Source organism: Alternaria novae-zelandiae, assembly GCF_023758075.1.
Source record: "Alternaria novae-zelandiae strain BMP 2774 chromosome Unknown scaffold_38, whole genome shotgun sequence".
Taxonomy (NCBI): domain Eukaryota; kingdom Fungi; phylum Ascomycota; class Dothideomycetes; order Pleosporales; family Pleosporaceae; genus Alternaria; species Alternaria novae-zelandiae.
Window position 1 is genome coordinate 64,997 of NW_026056998.1, and position 19,962 is coordinate 84,958.

The following is a 19,962-nucleotide window of genomic DNA, read 5'->3' on the forward strand; positions in this document are numbered from 1 at the left end:
ACGCCTAGGCCCGGGCTATATACGCCAAAGCGTTGCTAAAAGCTAGATACGCGTCAACGGTGGTCCACACACAGGATGCTCGAGCTCTTCCATCGCTATCCGAATACACCGAGGAGAACGTGCTCAGCCAGCCATCCCGGGATACGCCGGGGTGGCTGGGAAACATGGGCTGATCTGGTAGGAAAATCTCTGCATGCATCGCGGGCCGAGAGAACTCGCGCATTGATCGTGTTGCAGTCCAGCGTCGTAGTTCATTTAGTCATGTTGAAGTTGCTTGAGTTTTGCTGCGCCTGCCTTGTGGCTGGGTTCGCATTATGCGAACCACGGTACCAGCTGTCATAGCGTGGTGCTACCTTTCAGCACGCATGTATACTTACGTCTACACACCCTGCAACCACCAATACTAGGTCTTTGCCTTCTGACCCCGCATCGCAGACGGCAATGTCGGGTGTCGACCACCGACTGCTCCCCACGCGTACCTACAATTCTGCCTCAATGTACATGCAGCATGCGCATATCCACGTATTGGGTCCCATTGCCTTGCCTTTGTTGACATCAACGATATGGAATAACTGTGGAAACAACATCACTGTTACTGTTGACGACTGCATTCCAATTCGCGGGAAAGTTGACAATCCCCCGACACGTTCGGCTCCGTTGCGCCTCTCATCGCGACATCATCATTCAACGCGACCGGCTAATGCTTCTCCCCAACCCACTCCGAATCACACATACCTACCAGATCCATGAAACAAGCCAGGCTAAAGCCTGAAACATACAAGTTTGCTACTACGGTAAAACCAGCAAAATACCCATCCGCAATCTCCTGCGAACACATGTTGTAGATCAAACATTCGATGTTGCAAGTGTCCACGATGCCATGTTCAACCCAAGACGGGCGCATCCCTCCTGTCGAGTAATTGACGTGCGTCGCGGGTCGGCTCTGCATGTTTTGACACGTTCGGTATCTCTGACCCTGCATTGCAGACGTGCCTCGGTGAGGCGTGCATGCGCAGGCTTGCTCGTGTCTCAGATGTGGCAGGATTGACTGCTGCAACCTTGCTCGTGGAGGTTGTGATGTAGAGTAGGATGACATCACGTGTGTTATGTGCGCCTGCATGCGCGCTGCGCGTGCGCATTGCGTTCTCATGCCTCTACTGCTATGCGATTATCTCTGTCTGATAATTCGTATCTTTGAATAAGTGAAAAGTTAATAGTCGGATGAAGCCGACTTTGTGACATTCATCCGCTGAACATCAAGTTGCGCCTGCCTCAATAAGCACGATGCATGTGTGACCCCGCGTGATGTGCAATCTCAGTGCGCAGACACCCAGGTCACAGATATCAAATGTCTTCTAGATTCTAGCCACACCAAGGTGCCCGTAGTCAATCAGGGTTTCACATCATCGACCAAATCCTGCTAAGATGATCGTCGCAACGATACTCTGCCTCTTCGTTCACTACTTTGTCACCTATCCGCTCTACAGAATCTATCGCAATTACGTGTCCGCACGCAAGTCTGGCTTGCGCATCATTATAAGTCCTGTCACCCCATATACTCTACGGTGGCAGCTGGTAGCCAGTCTATTCCGAACTTACCTGGAAGGATACCGGTGGTTCAGGGCCATTGACTGGACATGTTGCTGGCAAGACAACGACAAGTTACATGAAGAACTAGGTCTTTGCTTCATCGTGGTGGCTCCAGGGCATGATGTGCTATGTACGAGTGACCCAATAACGATTGAACATGTGCTCAAGGACTGGAGGGGTTATGTAAAGCCTGATAATGTGAATGGTGAGTCCGACGATGTGTGATAGGACACTGGAAGCGGAAACTGACTATGGCTGTAGAGATATTGGGCACGTTTGGGCGAAACGTCGACACGGTATGTGCAATATGCTCTAAGAACTCGCAGTTCATCCCATCTTCTTCGTACTCAGGACCGTAAAAGCTAATGCAAGAAGTCGAATGGCGATGATTGGATCCGCCATCGCAAACTCACAGCGCCATGCTTCAACGAGCGAGCCTCAGCCACGGTATGGAACGAAACTCTGCAACAGTCAAAGACCATAACCGAGCGTTGGCTCTCATCACCCGGCCGAACGACGAACAACATGATCAAGGATACCAGTACACTGGCGCTCAACGTCATCTCTTCGGTCGCTTTCGAGAATACAGAAGTCAATGAACCAACACTAAGTCACCAACTGTCACTTCGCGATGCACTAGTGACGGTGATGAGTACTTCAATATCTCCGGCCATAGAGGGTATTATGCTACTCTTCAAACTGCCCATACTGGAATCGTTACTTCCAACTAGTACTAAGAGACTGCTACTCGCCATGCGTGAGTTCCGGCAGTACATGGACGAAACCGTCGTGAAAGAGCGATCAAAAGTGGCCAGCGGGCAATCCAAAGCTGCTACACTCATCAGCACGCTCATCAGGGCAAACGACGAAGCCAAGTCTGGAAGCGGAGTTTCGAAGTCCAAACTCTCGGATGTTGAGATCAGAGGCAATATCTTCATCTTCACGGTTGGTGGGCTGGAGTCTACCTCTATCGCGCTATCATATGCATTGGCTTTACTGGCTGTGTACCCTGAGGTCCAAGATTGGGTAATAGAGGAGCTGGATGAAGTTTTGAAAGACGAAGCAGCTGATGAATTGGAGTATGCAAGGGTGTTCCCACAACTGAAGAGAGTAATGGCTGTCATGGTACGTCCTCGTCCTTCATAAATACCGGCCATCTACTATTGCGCGAAGCATAATCGTAGGCTAAGAGAATTGGAAGTACGAAACGCTACGTCTCTACAGTCCTTCACCGCCTCTTCCGCGCTCGCCTTTCCCTGCACATATCCAGCGTACTATCCCACAGACCATGTTAGAGTCCAAGAAAGCCAATGAGCATATCGCGCTTCCGACTAACACCCAAATCATGCTCAATTCATGGGCTTCTCATACCTCAGCCGCTAATTTTCCCGACCCGCTTACTTGGAACCCGAAGCGCTGGACTCAGTCTCAATCCGCCGGCAGTAGCAAGGTAACTCTACCCGAGATACTCTCTTCTGAAGAGCTCAAGCACCCAAAGACTGGCAGTGGGTTCTTCGCATGGGGTGCCGGCCCGAGAATCTGTCCAGGAATGAAGTTTAGTCAGGTGGAGTTTTGCAGTGTGTTGAGTAGCGTTCTGAAAAAGGTCAGGGTTGAAGTAGTGTGTCGGAAGGGCGAGAAGGTGGAGGTGGTGAGGCAGAAGGTGGTAAGTATGTTACGGGACTCGTGTGCCGACCCACTGCTACTCCATGTCAGACAACCAGAAAAGTTGGAGTTGAGGTTTGTCGAGCGCTGACAACTGGTCACGTGTGGTAGGAGTGTGGAGACTTCTCGTAGTTTCGCAGTCGTAATAATTGCCAAGGGGATGTGCATTATAATGCCTAGATCACCCACGAATTTACCATCTTGGATATGCTATGGTTCGTATTCACTCTTAAAAACCCGACATTCGACTCGGCGCCCGACTTCCAGCATCCGTAGACATATAAGGTACCCTTGGTGGCGGCATATCCTTCTCCAAGAACGCAAAGATATCCTGTCCCACCTGTCGGCTGATCTTACTGTACATCGATATCATGACATCCTTCCCCGCATCGTTTAGCTCATAGTCTGGTCCGCGACAGCCGGGTATAACCTTGCAGTGGGTTGCAGGCTCAGAGTAACCCTGCGTGTGCAGGCAGAGCCAAGCGTAACAGAAATAACACGCTGGCTTACTGCACCCGATATACTTGTCGTCGTCAACGAAGTTGATGGCCTGCGACCTGGCGAACTTGTCTGCGATTTGGAGTTCGGCGTGTATCATGGTCTTTATGGTTTCCCTCAAGGCCACGTCGTTGTAGATTGATCTTGTTGGTAATGAGTCCAAGTGGAATAGTCGAAGTAATGCTTGCTGAAACTTCAAAGGGTCATTTGGGTTGGTCTCTTCTAGTACACCGTAAAAGACCTCATGTGGGCTCATGCAGGCCGGCGACATGGTCTTCTTGACAATTTCGGGCGTACGAACGGTCTGCAGCCTGGATATCTGCGGAGGAGAAGGAACGTGAATCATAGCTTCGACGACTTTGTTTGCTGCTTCGCGTGTCGCACCTATGCGGTAGACGAAATGAGCTAATTTGCTGAAGACGTCGTCCATATTTCTGGAATGCAATCTGATAGCGTCGATACACTCGGCTCTTTGAGTATAGCACAGATCAACGTAGTTGCCCAAGCCCATATTTGGTGATGGCTCAGACAGCTTCTTCAGCCTCGTCCGTAGATGATTAACTTCCTGAGTAAGCATCCGCCCAACCGAATTTTATACCACACATACCGAAGTCGTCTCTCTTGACTCTTCGGAGAGCCATCCTGCAATTCCGTGCAAGTTCCTGCACCGCTGTTTTGTAGACCTGTATTCTTGGCTTACACTTCGCGACACTAAGAGCCATAATGCGGTCTTGAATGGTGCTCTGAGTCTCTGCGGTTGCGGATTTGATTTGCTCCAGAATAGTGTTTGCATAGATAAAGATATCATCGCGTACACCTTCGTTGGCAGCCACCCAGAGTTGATTGTCGGTCTCCAGTCTTTGCAAGCCAGTAGCCGTGACCGTTTTGCCGCCTTTCTCCACGTCACAAAGATAAGCGAAGGAATCTAAGAAATCTCTTCGAGCCTCACCCCTCGTATCACCGGATTTTGCTCGTTGCTTTGGTTTGTCTTTAAAGCCAGTAAGAGCCTCCAAAAGAACTAGGCGGGGATATAAGACAGCGGATTCAAGTTTCGTGATTCGCGACTCCCTCTCTATCATCTTCCGCGGTCTCGTAGGCGTCGAAGTCGTTTCGATCGAGGTGGGTTGATGGGCCAGTACATCAGCCCTTGGTTGCAAGCGCGACGGAGACATGGCGGCAGCGACAAAGTGTTGACCAAAACTCATGCAGATCGCTACCTACCTTTGCGAGCAGATTCCAAAATGGCGAGCAGTCAATGCAAGATGATATGTATGAGATTCAATGACTTTCTACCGGTTTCGACAGCGTTCCTCAGACGTTACGAGAAGTGCGCGTTGGTCCAATGGGAGCGTAGCACACGTATACCTGCAGGTTGACCGGGGCCTTGTCTGCATACGGCGCCTACGGGAGAACGGATAACGCTCGCATTGCGGACATTCTTGGAAGCGCCTAGTTGTCTTCCTGCATTTCTTTCAGGTATTCCCGAGCCTTATGCGGTACGCGCATTGATCTATGTCTACTCGCATACGGGTAAAAGCACTATGTATATCATGTTGAGAGTATTCTTGAAATGGGCAAGGTCAAATAGAGATAGAAGAAAACTTCAAGGTAGGCATGTTGATATGATGACATGTTGGGACTAATCGTAATAACCGACATTCACGAGAGACATGTCCGTGTGCGAAGTCCTAGTAGCCCAAAAACCCCCCGCAATCCCCCCAGCTAGAAAGCATATTCCTACTAAGCTGCATACTGTGTGATCTTCCTTTCCCGAAGTCTCCCACGCCATGCGCCTATATTGCGGCGTCTTTCCACCTCGGCCCGCGTCATCTCAGGTGCTCTCACCATAGTGGTCAATCGGCCCTCCATCTCTTTCTCGGTGAGTTCGCCTTCCACAAACTTCCAGGTATCTGTGACGACGACGTATTCGACCTTATCTTCGGTGCCATGGTGAATCCAATTTCGTCCACCCAGCTTGCTTGGGCCCTTCCAAGTCCATTCCTCCAGTCCAGTGTTCTCAGCGCTCAGATATCCCTCGAGCTCATTCTTCTGGAAGTTGCCGCCTTCTCTTCGTACAGGTAGTTTCCATTTCTTGTTTCGCTCGATGATGCGCATCATCTCCGCTTTCTTCCAACTGAGCGTCTCGTACTCAACCCTCAGTACGCGCAAGCCGGGGTTTCCTTCGAAGTAGCGTAGCCACTTTTCTTCCATACTCAGTGGCGCATTGCTTTCCCAGAACCACCAATCGGAGTATCGTATGGTAATAGTAAGCTGGGTTGGTCGGAATTGAGGTATGCTTAGGATGTAGAATAGTTGATTTCCTTCTTCGAGCCAGAACATCTGCGTGAAAAGACGAACTTTCTGGAGTGACTGCACGGCTTGTGGAGTTAGGTCGCTGAAGAATCTTTCGCACGCTGGAGTGCATGTACGGCCATCAGGTCCACGATCTACGTCGAGATCAGTTTAGCGTAACGTCACAGGCTTCGCCCAAACATACTAAACCAAAAAGCCCATTCCAGCTCTCTGAGGAACACTTTCTGACCCTCCGCGTACGCGAGCTTGCACGTGCGCAAAAGTGCACTGCTGCCCTTGAGCGGACCTGAGAAACCTGGTCGGTACCAGTACGAGTCTTCCGGATATGCTGCTGCGCTGTCTTCATTCTGCATGAGCGCCAATTGGAAGATCTCGTTACGGATCTCGCCCGGTATGACATAGAACAGCGGGCTTTGTGGCTGAAAGCTGGAGAGTGGAGGAATAGGATCAGACGCCATTGGAACAGCGCGAGTTTCGTAGCTTGAGAGAAATGGTAGATGATCGCGAAAGCTGTCGGGAAGACGTTATGAGGTTATGTACGGCAGCTTGGAGGTTGCAGTATCGGGCCTAGGCTGATGGCTGCTTGTCTGGTGGCGCCCGCGGTTGATCAGGTTAGCGGCCTTGCCAAGGCACGCACTGTCCAATGGACACACACGTTAGCCGTCACAGACCCACCCGTGGACCGGGTGGTCAATTGGCCTCTTCAATACTGACAAGAGATGCTATGGTGAAGGAACGACAGCAGTAGCCCAAGCCTTAACACAGTACCAGCTGGGTCAGTAGATGTATAGTAACTTCGACTGTGATAGAACGATGCGTCATGCGCGAACGTGGTGAGTGGAGCTGACACAACGGTTATCGAAGGCAAGTGCATGTATGACCAAGGAGGGGAAATCACACGAAGCAGCTGCACAATCAAATGCGACTAACATGAACCAGCATTTGGCAACGAAGTCGCTGCTATATCGAAGCCCTGAGAATGACTACATTCGAAAGCTGGTAATATCGGTTGTAGGGAAGAGAGATTATCTGGCAGTGACCCATTCTGGGGCTGCACAGGCTTTGACACAGGGCCAAGCGCGATCAACAGACAATCCTGCGACAATCAATAAGTACAGTATACTCGAGCCTTGTCGTGTAGCGACATCTGTAGAGGCCTGTCCAGGTGTGACGGAGCAGTCATATGATAGCGCGTTCGCAGCTTACCCAGTCGAGACTAGGCTTGTTCGCGACTTCCTGCTCTTCAGCGCCGCACCAGGCTTCCGCTCTTTCATCTCACCCGAAATCAGGCTCAAGCGCCTCGAACATGCGCGCCCATCGACATGACTGATTTATGCGGTATCCCGGACGAGCTATTGCTCGCAGTCGCCAATTGCCTGCGAGACGACACCAGCAACGGATACAGCGATCTCAATCACCTCGCGTTAAGTTGCCGGAAGTTACGACCTATTGCACAAGAAGTCTTCTACACAGAAATCTCCACATGTCCACACCAGGGACAAAGTCTCGCGCGTCTCGCGCGTACTCTCTTGCAGCGACCCGATCTTGCGAAGAGGGTGCTGAAACTAAACATCGAGTTATCCGGCATGCCACTCAGGCATCACTGGAGCTGCGTATCTTGGGGATGCTACTATGAAGAGGGCGGAGACGACTGTAGTTGCGGTATTCCGGAGCTTGTGACCCTATTCCAGGGTTTTACGAGCACTGTCAATTCAAGGAACGGTGTTTCGCTTCACAACGAGGGCTGGGAAGACATGCTGATGAGAGGCGTAGACACGGCTCTCATCGGGCTAATCTTGTGCATAACGCCTGCCCTCGACACGTTTTCGCTGACGACCTTGGATTCACCCATGGTTTTCGAACATCCCAAGAACAACGCTGCTTGGGACGAAGTCGAAAAGCTTTTCAAGCTTATATCCAGGCATATGAAATTGGCAGATTGTTTTCAGGGTCTCTCTAGCCTGGTGCGGTTGTCAACAAATGGACGCGCACCATCAAGCTGGCTGAGTTTACCCCGGCTTGGAGCCGCTCGATTCGACCTCTTCGAAGACCCTCTGGTGGTCTCTGCTAATACGATGATATCAAATATCGCACCTAGTGCAACAGTGTCTACGACTTTGACCCGTCTGGTCGTCCAACCGGAGTTCAAAGCGCTCTACTGCTATGAAGCCACTCACATGGAGGGTGTGTACGGCCAATTCAGAAGCGTTGTTAGCGGTCTTCCAAACTTGACCCACCTCTTCATTCTGTACCGCGCTGTTGTCGACCCATATGACGAATTCCAACTCTACCACATTGGACGAGGATCTTTCGCGCATATTGTCTCGCATCTGAAGAGCTGCAGTTTGACAGATCTAACTGTGGACGTTGAGCCCGCAATCAATGACCTTTTCAAACATGTTATGATGGTAGAGTACATCAACGACACGACTCCGATGACCACATTTGCCGGATTACCTAGACTTCGCAATCTCAATGCCCCACAAGACGCTTTCTTCTCTGCCAGATATGAATTCCGAACTTGTCATCTACCTACCACGATCGAGAGCATCAGCATCCTGGATGCGACGTATGAGTCCGAGCCTTACCTCATGCATTTCCTGGATCGCCAAACAGAGTTGCCGAAACTCAAGCTTATCAAACTTGGGGTGGATGAGTACATTGGCCAGCCCGGACATCCAGATGGGAGCAATGACGACGCCAGCGAAAGTGGCGAAGAAGAGCGGCGGAAAGTCATCGGCGTTGAAAACTCAATTGCCGAACGGGCACGGGGGAGTGGGTTGCGGGTGGAGAAGGTGCAGAATAGAACTGCATGGAAGAAGGGATGGGAAGATCTGGGTTTGTGAAGAGAGTATGTGAGAGCAGGGACGAGTTAGTCAGCAGACAACTGTGCGCTCAATCTGGACTGGCGAGTGTCAGAGAACGATACTTGAGCAGACACTGCATTCCAAAATAGCAATATAAACTAGCAAATAGTGATAGAAAATATCTTACGGCTTTAGGAATGTAAAAGCGGATAATGTATTGCACATTCGTCTTGAGAAACTTCAACAAGCGTGATGCGGACATGTCTTTTAGAAAAGCCACTAGCCCCAAGACGACTGAGCACAGCAGCGCACAATTGTCATAGCTTCGGGTAAACTATGCGTAATCGGGTGAGCTTTGGGCAGCTCCAGGGCTGGGTAAAGTCCGGGAGTTTCTGAGCGGGCGTTGCATATGCTGAGATTACAAGCCATCGCGAGTGGTCGCAGAGTAAGTATGGGAGCCATCATATGACTCGAAAACTCTTGCACCGGTGCCAGATCGCAGGAATCTCTTATCTAGTGTTGTGGGTCTAGAGTGGTTGCATGAAGGTCTGACCGATATAATCACATATCCAGGAACAACATGTGGTGCGGCGCGTACCTCCGCGCTGGAACACCGGGTCTCAATCTTTTGGTCGAAGGTCTTCGCGAGATAACCATATATCCAGAGACACCATATGGTGCGGCGCGTACCTCCGGGCTGCAAAATCGGGTCTTGATTGTTGGCCGAGAGCTTGCGCGGTATAACTCTATATGATGCGGCGAGTACCTCCGGCAATGAGTTTGGGTGTCGGTTCTTAGTCGAAGGCTTTTGCGATATAATCATGTATCCATGACCACCTAATGGCGCGGCGAGTACCTCCGAGCTGTAGTATCGGGTCTCGGTTGGTGGTCGATGCGCTGAATATATTCGGTACGTCGTGTTATCGGATAGCTCGATGACTCAAGTGACGTGATAGTGTGCTGGTTGGACTCTTTGAGTGGAGCAAAGACATAGTCGACCTTATGACTTTTCGCGGTCGAGTAGTGCGGTACTGCAGTTAGTGCGCTTTGAGTCTGAATAAAAGGCAGCCCATTCCCCTCTCTCTCTCATCAGAACTGTTCTCTCATCCCATCTTACCATATCCGTCCGAACTCGCTTCAGACAAAACCAGTACGCATACCAGTACGCCAGACAAAACCATTACTACATCACTACCAATACCATCGCCATGTCTACCTTTACGCTCTTCCCAACACTACCCAAAGAGCTCCGCGACGCCGTCTGGCAAGCGAGCATGGCCACAACAGCAACCGTCGAATTCGACGAAGACGAGTACATGGTCACAAGCATTTCGTCACCAGCCGCCCTCTTCACTACATCAAAGGAGGCGCAGGCCACAGCGTCGTCCTCCTCTCACCAAAAATTCCCCATCTGGGGCCCAGAGGACTGGGAAGATCTGGCCATAGATCCCGAGAACACGATCCTCGAGATCGTCATCAAACCATCAAAGTCCGCCACCCTCAACATCACATGGACAGACATCTGGGGTGTACTTGGCGACGCACTACCAGCCACACAACGCCTCCACATCGCCTGCACCCAGCCTGAGCGCCTGGCCAGGCTGTACATGGCAGAGGAGGCAGAATACCTTGGCGTCGGCCAATCCTGCGTCGAAGCGGGATTGTTCAACAATGCCGAAACCGTTTCGGGTGAGCGAAAAACCCGACAATCACTACACACACAGCTCACGGTCACTGCTAGCAAGCATACCGTTGAAGAAATAGACCAGAACGCCTCTGAAAAAGAGGTCACCGTCTGGAAGATAACCAAACACACTTTTTTGGAGTTTGGGCCTGAGGCCAAAGTTTCCGCCAGCAAGGGGCTAGCGCGCGTAGAGGTCGACAATGCCTGTAAGATGTCCGTAAAGCAGCTTCACGACGCTGCGAGAACCTTCGCGCTGCCCGCTGAGGAGGGGGAGGTGTCAGGGGTCGAGGAAGAGGTGGAGGAGAAGTCAGGGGCGCAGCTGACGGAGGATGCTATCGCAAAGCATCTGGAGTGTCAGGGGCTGTGGCCGCCTAAGGCAAAGGATTTCGACTGGGATCCAGAGGGCAGCGTCGCGAGTGGGGATGACGAGGCCGTTTGGAAGTGGCTGTAGTCGCTTCGCCGGACTTTTGTGTTTGTTTTGGCAGCGGAGAGATGCGATGTCTGCTCCTGGCTAAGGTTTGGCGTTTGGGTTCGGCGCTGGGTTGTGACGCGAGTTGCTCCCGGCTGAGGTTTGGCGTTTCGGTTTGCGCTGGTTTTCGACGCGAGTTACTCCCGGCACCATCATTAGCCGCACTTGCGTTTAGTTTAGTAATAAAGTCGTCCTCAAAATACTTCGTCTTCTGCTACTGTGAATGCATTCCTGCCTACACTATTGGGTTGTAATACCCAAACCTGTTCTTCGGGTCCCACTCACCCTTCAACTTGACCAACTTAGCGAGCCTAGCGTCGTACCCATACATCTCAGGCCTATCCTCTTCTCCGTTAGCGTAATTAACATAGCAGTGTCGCTTCTGATTAGTGCTGTCGAGGCCAGTATATAGCGCATCGCGCATTGCGCGCGTGTGTGCGTACGCATCTTTAGTGGTCTGCGCATCGTCGCCAACCCACCACAGAACTGGTGATGCAAGAATAGGATACTCGCGTTCCTCGGGTGCCAACGCAGTGGAAGATATGTCGATAGCCCGTACGCCTTGCATGCCGTAATTCTCCATCAGAGTGATCGATGTGTTGAAGCGTGGATCTGCTGTGATGTTACCAAATAACGTGAAGGCTTTGCGAACACTCTCAAGATCCCAGGTAGGTAGAGAGACACCGGCTCCTGCAATGTTCTGGTTTCGCCTGCAAGGTTGACCTCCGAGGTTGTTTCCAGTCACCGTGTATAGCTCTACGTAGTTGACGTCCGTGGAGACTGTGATAGAGATTGGGCCGAGCGCTTTAAAACGAGCAGCATAGGGTTCAGCTTCCGCTTCCGTGCCCTCGTAGGCGACAGTGTATGCCACGACAGGCTAGTGAAGAGTCAGTATCTGGCAGGTGTATTGCGAGGCTGCGCTTACATTGACGGGATCAGCAGCAGGTATTCTCACGAACAGCCCTGTGAGCGCTAGCTTCGCAGAGCGTTCCGCACTCGGCTCTTCGAATTCGTTGATCAGGCTGAGAAGCTCCTCGACCTTGTCAGCCGCGAAGATGATCGAGTAGACGGTCCAGTTGGAAGGAATATCGTAAGTCTTTACTTCAAGACTTGTCACAATGCCAAATTGATGGCCTGCACCTTGTAGAGCCCAAAATAGATCGGCACTCTTCGTCCGGGAGGCTTCTACAACCTTGCCGCTAGCTACGACGATGCGCGCGGAAACGAGACCGTCAAGAGAATAGCCGTATTGATTCTGGAGGAGACTGTGGCCGCCCCCCAGCAGTGGGCCTGCTACTGACACGCATTCTCCAAGTCCGGTAACTGGTGACAATAACGGTAAGTAACTATGTGTATGAAGGTACGAGTCAAAACTCACCAGCATACTTGCCCGAGGCGAACAGGGAGCGGGTAATCTCGTGTTGCATCGTTCCACCTTCGACAGTAGCAGTCTTGCCGTTCTGACCGAGTGTCGTAGTATTGAGCTTGCGCATGTTGATCTGAATACCATACTGTAGCCTGTTAAGCGTCGTAGTCCATCCATGACCCCCGGTAACGGCTAGGAATGGAATGTCGAAACGATTGGCCAACGTGACCGTTGTCTGCACGTCGGACTCAGTCGCGACCTCAACTACCACATTATAGTCGGGAGCTATTCGTGGTGAGGACCCACGAACTTGAAGATCAACCCAACGAGCATCCCATGGAAACGTGATGATGGCGTCCTTGGATAGTTGCGGGCTCAACGCGGACGCTGCGATCTGCAGGTTGCACGATCCTGACGCATATGAGCGACGAGCGATGTAGAACAGCCAAACTGCAGCGGTAGGAAGAAGCATGATGACCGATCGATTCTGCCAATGCTAGAGTGGGAGGGTCGGATGCGGATGAGGAGGTCATGGAAGGTACTGTGCACTAGAGTTGCTTGTCGCTCTGCGTAAGCTTGTGCCTCAGAATGCAGGCAGCATGCTACCTCTTCTGCACTGCGCAGGTCAGTAAGTCAGCTCCGGATTGTCGCCAATCGCGCGAACGTGTCGCTATCGCACTGCATTGCTTATTCGATGATCAGGACTGCATGATGCAGAGCGACGCCGCAGAACGCCGCAGCTGCGGAGATGCCTCCCGGGAATGGAGAGTTGTGTCATTCCTAGGCAAGCATCGATTTGCACCTGTTTGATGCAGTTAGTGTGGCTGTCTGCCCTTGCCGTATAGTCGAGGGCGATGCCAGGTGGGCGCCAGCGAATCGCGTCGGGAGGGGTTGGCAGACGCGAAGCAGCCGCCAAGGCGGCGCGCGGATGGTCCCGAGGTCCCCCTCTCGACGCGAACTACGTCCTAACCTACGACACGTCAATACCTCAGAGTCGTCGGTAACGCGACATTGTGTTACGCGACATTAGTTACGGAATCACGCCTGCCGGTAGGCGCCAAACTTTGGTATCCTAGCAAGGGAAGTTTTGCCATCTTGGTGAGCGTTGTATTCCGTTCAAGATTGGCAAGGATAGGTAGCTACGACTTGTGGCCTCATCCACGAGAGCGCCGGATAAGCGCTTGGCCAATATCATTCCGTACGCCAGATTAAGATTATCTCCCTGAATGTCTCGCTGTATAATGTTCCAGTACTACATTCACCGTCCGACAAATGTCTTCGTCCAATCCACTATGGCCGTTGCACACTCCTCAGGCGCCTCCTCCGCCCCAAAATGTCCAACCCCATCCCCCAACCCATGATTCTCAATCTTGACTCCCTCACCGACCCACTCTCTCCACACATCCGGAAAGTTAAACCTACTCCCAATGCTCGCAGCACTGTATACCAATAACAACGGCACCTCAATCTTCTTGCCCTCCTTCTGGTTCTTCTCCTCTCTTTCAACATCCGTCGTAGCACCTTCCTTGTAGTCTTCACAAGTAGCTTTCAGCGTATGTTCCTGATTGAAGAAATCGCCATAGACGGTTAAGGAGTCATTAGCCTTCAGTTTCTCGATACCGGCATTGCTCTTTCCTGACCAACGTAGGATCATCTCTTGACACCATTTGGATGGGCCGAAAGCAGTGATCATACGCGTTGCTAGATCGACGTTTGCGAGGAGCGGCCAGTGAAAGTAGCCTGTTATCTCCTTTGCTGCGGTGGCTGGGGAGGTGAAGTGCTGCCATTGTGTGGAGGTTGGGACCTATCAAATTAGCATAAATCCGTTCGAGCATATGTCAGAGATAAACTTACGATATCGATCAAACAAACACCCAAGATCTTCACTCCATCCACCCCGCTCACAGTAACGTGATGAGCAACTCTCGCTCCACGATCATGCCCAATAAGCACAACCTTTACATCCCCATCTCCAATCTTACTCTTCTCAACCTCCGTCTTCAGCGCCTCGAGTACTGCCGTCCCAATGCTCACTTTATCGTTCTTCGCATTCGGTGCACTAGCGCCGTAGCCAGGTAGATCCGGAACGAAGAGCGGTGCCTTGGATGGGAGAAGAGGGATTATGTGGCGCCACCTAGCCTTTTGTCAGATCATCTGATGTATGAAGTGCAGTGATAGGGATGAGAGGAAGTTACATGTAAGCCGATTGTGGATAACCATGAATGAGAACGAGTATGGGGTTGTCATCGCTGGCGTTCTCTAGCGAGCGCGTGTAGCAGCAGACTTTCTCCTTGTTCAAAGTGGACTTTGAGAGACCGAGATCGTTGAACTTGGTGTCTTGGATGTGGAGCGCGGATCTAGATGCCATGTTTGCGATCCGGGTGGCTCAGATTGGTATATTGCTGATTGGGAGTAAAAAGGCGCAACTCAGAGGGGTCTGAAGGTTCCAAGCCGGATAGTGAAGTATGCTGTTTGATCTCGGTCAAATGTCACTTTTCGCGCCCTTTCGTCCTGTGGATTACATTGGGGTAGCTATTAGACCGAGGTATGACGCAATCACGCGAAGTCACGTGTATGAACGTTTGAAAAGCATTCCAAGGTTGGTTTCAATGCAAGCACTTGTTGCTGGAAAGGCAGGATGATGGAGTCAAATATCCCATATCTTTTGAACTACGATCAACACCCTCGGATGCAACGTATAGTACCGCAGGTCCTCTACCCTAATACCAAGAACGCCAACGCTATGCAGAAAATGTACTGAACCCTTCTTTTGACTTATCATTGCTCTCTCGCCAAGATCATCTTCTCACGCTCTGCCTTCCTCCGGACTGTGCCCTTCTTCGTGTGCCTCCTCTCATTTTCTTCCTTCCTCTTGACAGCCTTGAGCTCCTCGTTTTTGATCTCTCCGGCCTTCTTGACAGTCTTGGGCAGATGCCTGTGTTTCTCGATGCGCTTGATCTCTGGCATATGCTTGTATCGCTCCTTGAGCGCTGCGTCATACTCCAGCTTCTGTTTTAGGGCGAATGACTTGACGCCCTGCCTCTCGGATGCTCTGGCTCTCCATAGGCGGACATTGCCGTCATCTGATCCGCTGAGTACGTAGTTGTTGTCGGGGCTCCATGCGACGGAGAAGACGCGCTGCATCCGTTTGGTGTGGTAGACGTCCCGAGCGTGGCCCTTTGATCGCTCCCAGATTCTTATGGATCGGTCGTAGGAACCGGTGATGAGCTCTTCTCCGGTCGGAGAGAACTCAATCGACATGACTGCGGCAACATGTCCTTTCTATTTGGTGTTAGTAATGAGTCTGGCCTGACCTTCACATGGGAGACTTACCAAAACTTGCAGCGCACGCTTCATGTTGCGCATATCGAATATGTATCCATTGTGGTCTTCCGAAGCAACGGCGAAGTTGTAGGCTTCCATGGGATTCCAGGAGATGCAGTTGGCGGGGAAGTTGAGCACAGTGCGGTGTAGGGGTGAGTTCGTGCGGGCGTCGTAGAGGATGACAGCGCGGTCGGTCGCACATGATGCGAGTATCGAGGTTTCGACCTGGTTAAACTTGACGTCCGTGATGGTGTCAATGGCCTGCTGATTGTTAGTATATGCCTTGGGTCTGCTCTGCATGAAAGACGTACCGATGGCCACACGAGGTTGGAAACAGGGGCGCCAGATGTCCTCGATGTATCGTATATGGAGATGGAGCTGGATCCAGCAGCAAAGGTCGGTAGCGAGCGATGGTGCGAGACAGAGGTGAAGGCTGAGTTGCCGTGCCATGTTGCTTTTGGCGCCGACTTCGAGGCTTGCGCATATGGCTCGAACAGCTGAATCTGGCGATCTGATCCACAGGTTATGAGTTTCTTGTCCCGCGTCCAGCACATGCCCTTGACGAGGTTCTCATGCGCCTGCGCCTGCCACTTCTCCTCCCGGCTGGTAAAGTCCCAGACCTTGACGATGCCGTCGCCACTGCCACTGGCGAAATGCTCGAGGGAGTTGGGGTCCTTGGCGAAGGAGTATACACCGTCTACGTGGCCAGGCTCGAAATCGCCGAGGAAAGGCTGCGCAAACATGCGCTCGACCTTTGTCGCATTGAGGGCTCGGGTGTATTCGCGCGCACGTTCAAACGGATGCAGGTTGGGATCGAGGTTCCTCGTGACCTTGGCGACGCTGGAGCCGGGGGCCTGGGTGGACGCCGTGGACCGGCTGAGGGCCTTGATCTTCATGGTGGTGGTTGTCCAGCTGTGTCGACTGGCCGTCGCGAACTTTGCGGGTCTTCAAGATTTCCTAGAGGCGGCGGCGGGGCCAGCCAACCAGCGTGCTTGGCGCTAAGAATTAATGTGGGGCGGCGCCGGCCAAACTCATCGGATCAAGCGACATGCCACACACCATTTTTGCTCTGGCGACAACCTCGAACTCCAGGACCAAGAACCCCATCACCAACCCGGACAACAGCCAAAATGAAGTTGTGAGTGCCCCGATGCTGCACACGATCCTCTCTGCGATACAAATTGGCGCCCCGCGGTGCTCCCCGAAATGCGCAGCGGGACGCCAATTATCGCACCCTGGAAAGCCCACAACATGCGACAGAACAGCTGCTAACATTTCACCAGCCTCAAGGTCGGACGCGTTGTCGTACGTTTAAATCGCTCGAATTACCCCCATCGCACTCACTCACAGTCCGCCTAGATCATCACCCGGGGCCGCTACGCCGGAAAGAAGTGCGTGATCATCTCACCACTTGACAACGGCACCAAGTCGCACCCCTTCCCCCACGCGCTCGTTGCCGGTATCGAGACCTACCCCTCCAAGGTCACCCGCCGCATGTCAAAGACCAAGCAGGCCAAGAAGAGCAAGGTCAAGCCTTTCGTCAAGCAGGTCAACTGTACGTGGACATGAGGACGCACTCGCTGGGCAGACGCTGATAGACGCAGACACCCACATCATGCCCACCCGCTACACCATCGAGCTCGAGAACCTCAAGGGCGTCATCTCCGCCGACACATTCAAGGAGGTCTCGCAACGGGAGGAGGCCAAGAAGACCGTCAAGAAGGCATTCGAGGAGCGATACCAGTCCGGAAAGAACAGGTGGTTCTTCACTCCCTTACAGTTCTAAGCTTTCCTTCGGTTACGGCTGGGCGCAGATGGGCATGATTTGATACGGAAGATGCTGCATGAGCGGTGGATATCATAGGATGACAGGGCCTCACAACCGCGGCCTGTCGTCCAGGCGTGTATTTCGGCTTGATAATCAAAGCATGAAAAATCCGGCATCCGCTCAAGGCATCCGGCTCAATTCACGAATTTCATGAAATGAACATGATTTTCACGTTGGCCTGTCTACTACTGGATGGTACTGATGATGTAGTGAGGCTTATGCTGACAATGCAGGATTAGAACAACTAGCACTACCGAAGCGAAACAACGAGCCGATGCACGCCACGACCTGAGCGCCCCGTATTGCTGCCTTCACGTGCGACGATGTAATGAGGCAGACGGCCTCGGTCCCGTGAACGAAGAAGCCGTCTAGGCCCTTGCTGGTTCGGTTCACATGCTGATACAATGCACAGTGAACACCAATCGATTGAACAGAAGGGATATCATGTCATTAACCGGTCTATCTTTGAAGGAAAGTCGCGCAGACAGGCGCAAGAAAGTTACTCGACGTTACATCGACAAGCCATATTGATGGACGCCCCTTCGCCTTTGCTTTTCCGATCAGCGAGCCCTAATCACCTCGCCTTTCATCGTACAAACGCCTCGAGATACTATGCAGGTCATAGTCGCACTCTACTGCTTAACCTCGTCGACCTTCTTCTTCGTCTGCTCTTTGCCCTTGTTCAGGTATCCCAGCACAACGTCACACGCATCGCTCACCATCCTGAGCTCGAAGCTGACTGTCGCAACGCCCATCTTGACGACACCGTTGTTGTAGTGTGTCTTCTTGTACTCGTCTTCCCAGGTACTTCGCACATATGTGACGGGCGAGAAAGCGTACTCCTTGAGTTTTGACGTGTCCTCCTTGACGATGGGCAGGTGTGTCTCGAGGGTGGAGAGGCCAGAGTCACCGAGCTGGTCGGCGCGTGCCAGGTAGGGTGAGAGGTAGGAGTATGGTGTGCGTAGGTAGGGGTGGAAGGGTGCAACGACCGAGTTGTAGGTATTACTGGCGAGGCTGAGGGCGCGCGAGCCGTAGGGGTTGGATTTGAAAGTCTCGACGCTGTCGTGGACTACGGGGTAGGAGTTGAGATGCTGGAGGGTGTTAGTCTCGTGCTCGTCTATCGAATCTCAAAGTCCGCGGTTGCGGAAGTTCCCACGGAAGCTTGTCGGACGGCTTCCGCGAAGTAGGGTTCATGCTGTAAGAAGGTTCGCGGAATGCTGGGTTGATTGGCTGGGCCGTAAGCTCCGCGCCTGCATCGTGGGTTTCGTGCGCCGTGTTACTGGTCCGAGTAGATTGCGGTTCCCAGGTGCTTGAAACCCCGCGACGGTCCGCAATCAATGCCAGATCGCAGCAAAGTGACCCATGATGTGTGTGTGAAGAGACGTGTTTGCAGGTGTGATGAGAAAGAGGAAAAGTAAGTAGTACATACCGACAAAGCTTTTGAGCTGGGCGTCTCGCCGTTGGTCATAGGCGCCTGAGAGCTCATGTTGCCGTCGTCAGTTGCGTGTGGTGCCATTAATCGTAGTAGTCGATATGCAGTGTTGCAGGTTCTACTGTGGTGGAAGAAGAATTGTTGGGTTGCGAGGCAGTGGAGGAGTAGCAGTAACGTAGAGCAAGAGAAAAGGGTCCTGGTCGACCTTATTATACGGCTGTGCGCTATGATGTGACTGTATTTGGTTGGGAGGCTTTGCTGAAAAGGGCGTGGTTCAGTGGGCTGGGGTGAAGCAGATGCAGTGGCATGTGAAAGTGGCTATCGTCGACAAGCGCCATGTCAATCTACGCGGGGACCTACCAGAACGTCACTACCCAAAGTCGCCTTCTCGCCTCGCATCTCGTCTCGAACGTTGAGACTCAGCGTGCGGAGTCGATGCAAGTCAGACGTTACACAGAGCAAGCCGCAACATGCTGCCTTCATGTCTGCCCCGCGTCTCGAACTCTATCGCGCGCCCGTTGAGCGTTGAGGAGCTGGCCTGCAAGGCGTACAGCTTGCGCCTGGCATGTGAAAGACGCGACGCTTTGGCCACTCACGACGCGGCGACGTCAGATAAGGTCAGCCACGCCCCTCTCCTGTTGGCGAAATATTCAAACAGCTTGGCCGCCCTGTATACACGCATATGTCGGGCTTGCATTTCTTGTCCTATCGGTCGCGTCTCGATGATACGGTACGTCGACTCCGCTTCCGCGTCAGCTATCGCGGAGGGTCCAATTGCTTGCCGCAAACCTACCATGGATCGGTTGGCATCGTGCATGGCAGCTAGGACTCCTCGCCTCGCAATTGGGTTCTCTTATCACGTCGACAATTCCAGCGCTGCCATTGAACGGTGACGGGAACTGGCTCCGTCATACGTGCCGCATAGATACCTCCTGTGCATCAGCAGGATTGCAGGACAGCGCGCGTCTCGATATCAATACGGTGGAACG

General features: G+C 52.4%; 8 protein-coding genes across 8 annotated transcripts; 3 read left to right on the forward strand and 5 right to left on the reverse strand.

Moving 5' to 3' along the window:
- Window positions 1–1,711: 1,711 nt before the first annotated feature.
- J4E88_010714 (uncharacterized protein) lies at window positions 1,712–3,384 on the forward strand (the record flags this gene model as incomplete). Its single annotated transcript, XM_049404304.1, has 4 exons — window positions 1,712–1,720; window positions 2,062–2,715; window positions 2,876–3,253; window positions 3,364–3,384. The coding sequence occupies 4 exons, from the start codon at window positions 1,712–1,714 to the stop codon at window positions 3,382–3,384; spliced, it is 1,062 nt and encodes a 353-aa protein (XP_049249918.1).
- A 2,106-nt stretch (window positions 3,385–5,490) lies between these two features.
- Window positions 5,491–6,521, reverse strand: J4E88_010715 (uncharacterized protein; the record flags this gene model as incomplete). The annotated part of the gene is made up of 2 exons (XM_049404305.1): window positions 5,491–6,197; window positions 6,248–6,521. The coding sequence occupies 2 exons, from the start codon at window positions 6,519–6,521 to the stop codon at window positions 5,491–5,493; spliced, it is 981 nt and encodes a 326-aa protein (XP_049249919.1).
- A 3,557-nt stretch (window positions 6,522–10,078) lies between these two features.
- J4E88_010716 (uncharacterized protein) lies at window positions 10,079–11,005 on the forward strand (the record flags this gene model as incomplete). The annotated part of the gene is made up of 1 exon (XM_049404306.1): window positions 10,079–11,005. One exon carries the CDS (start codon window positions 10,079–10,081, stop codon window positions 11,003–11,005), a length of 927 nt encoding a protein of 308 aa, XP_049249920.1.
- A 253-nt stretch (window positions 11,006–11,258) lies between these two features.
- J4E88_010717 (uncharacterized protein) lies at window positions 11,259–12,861 on the reverse strand (the record flags this gene model as incomplete). Its single annotated transcript, XM_049404307.1, has 3 exons — window positions 11,259–11,900; window positions 11,949–12,346; window positions 12,402–12,861. 3 exons carry the CDS (start codon window positions 12,859–12,861, stop codon window positions 11,259–11,261), a joined length of 1,500 nt encoding a protein of 499 aa, XP_049249921.1.
- A 786-nt stretch (window positions 12,862–13,647) lies between these two features.
- Window positions 13,648–14,757, reverse strand: J4E88_010718 (uncharacterized protein; the record flags this gene model as incomplete). The annotated part of the gene is made up of 3 exons (XM_049404308.1): window positions 13,648–14,193; window positions 14,244–14,523; window positions 14,585–14,757. 3 exons carry the CDS (start codon window positions 14,755–14,757, stop codon window positions 13,648–13,650), a joined length of 999 nt encoding a protein of 332 aa, XP_049249922.1.
- Window positions 14,758–15,167: 410 nt separating this feature from the next.
- Window positions 15,168–16,609, reverse strand: J4E88_010719 (uncharacterized protein; the record flags this gene model as incomplete). Its single annotated transcript, XM_049404309.1, has 3 exons — window positions 15,168–15,671; window positions 15,723–15,974; window positions 16,025–16,609. The coding sequence occupies 3 exons, from the start codon at window positions 16,607–16,609 to the stop codon at window positions 15,168–15,170; spliced, it is 1,341 nt and encodes a 446-aa protein (XP_049249923.1).
- Window positions 16,610–16,843: 234 nt separating this feature from the next.
- J4E88_010720 (uncharacterized protein) lies at window positions 16,844–17,499 on the forward strand (the record flags this gene model as incomplete). The annotated part of the gene is made up of 4 exons (XM_049404310.1): window positions 16,844–16,851; window positions 16,997–17,018; window positions 17,073–17,268; window positions 17,318–17,499. The coding sequence occupies 4 exons, from the start codon at window positions 16,844–16,846 to the stop codon at window positions 17,497–17,499; spliced, it is 408 nt and encodes a 135-aa protein (XP_049249924.1).
- Window positions 17,500–18,173: 674 nt separating this feature from the next.
- Window positions 18,174–19,057, reverse strand: J4E88_010721 (uncharacterized protein; the record flags this gene model as incomplete). Its single annotated transcript, XM_049404311.1, has 2 exons — window positions 18,174–18,632; window positions 18,971–19,057. The coding sequence occupies 2 exons, from the start codon at window positions 19,055–19,057 to the stop codon at window positions 18,174–18,176; spliced, it is 546 nt and encodes a 181-aa protein (XP_049249925.1).
- Between the last annotated feature and the right edge of the window lie 905 nt (window positions 19,058–19,962).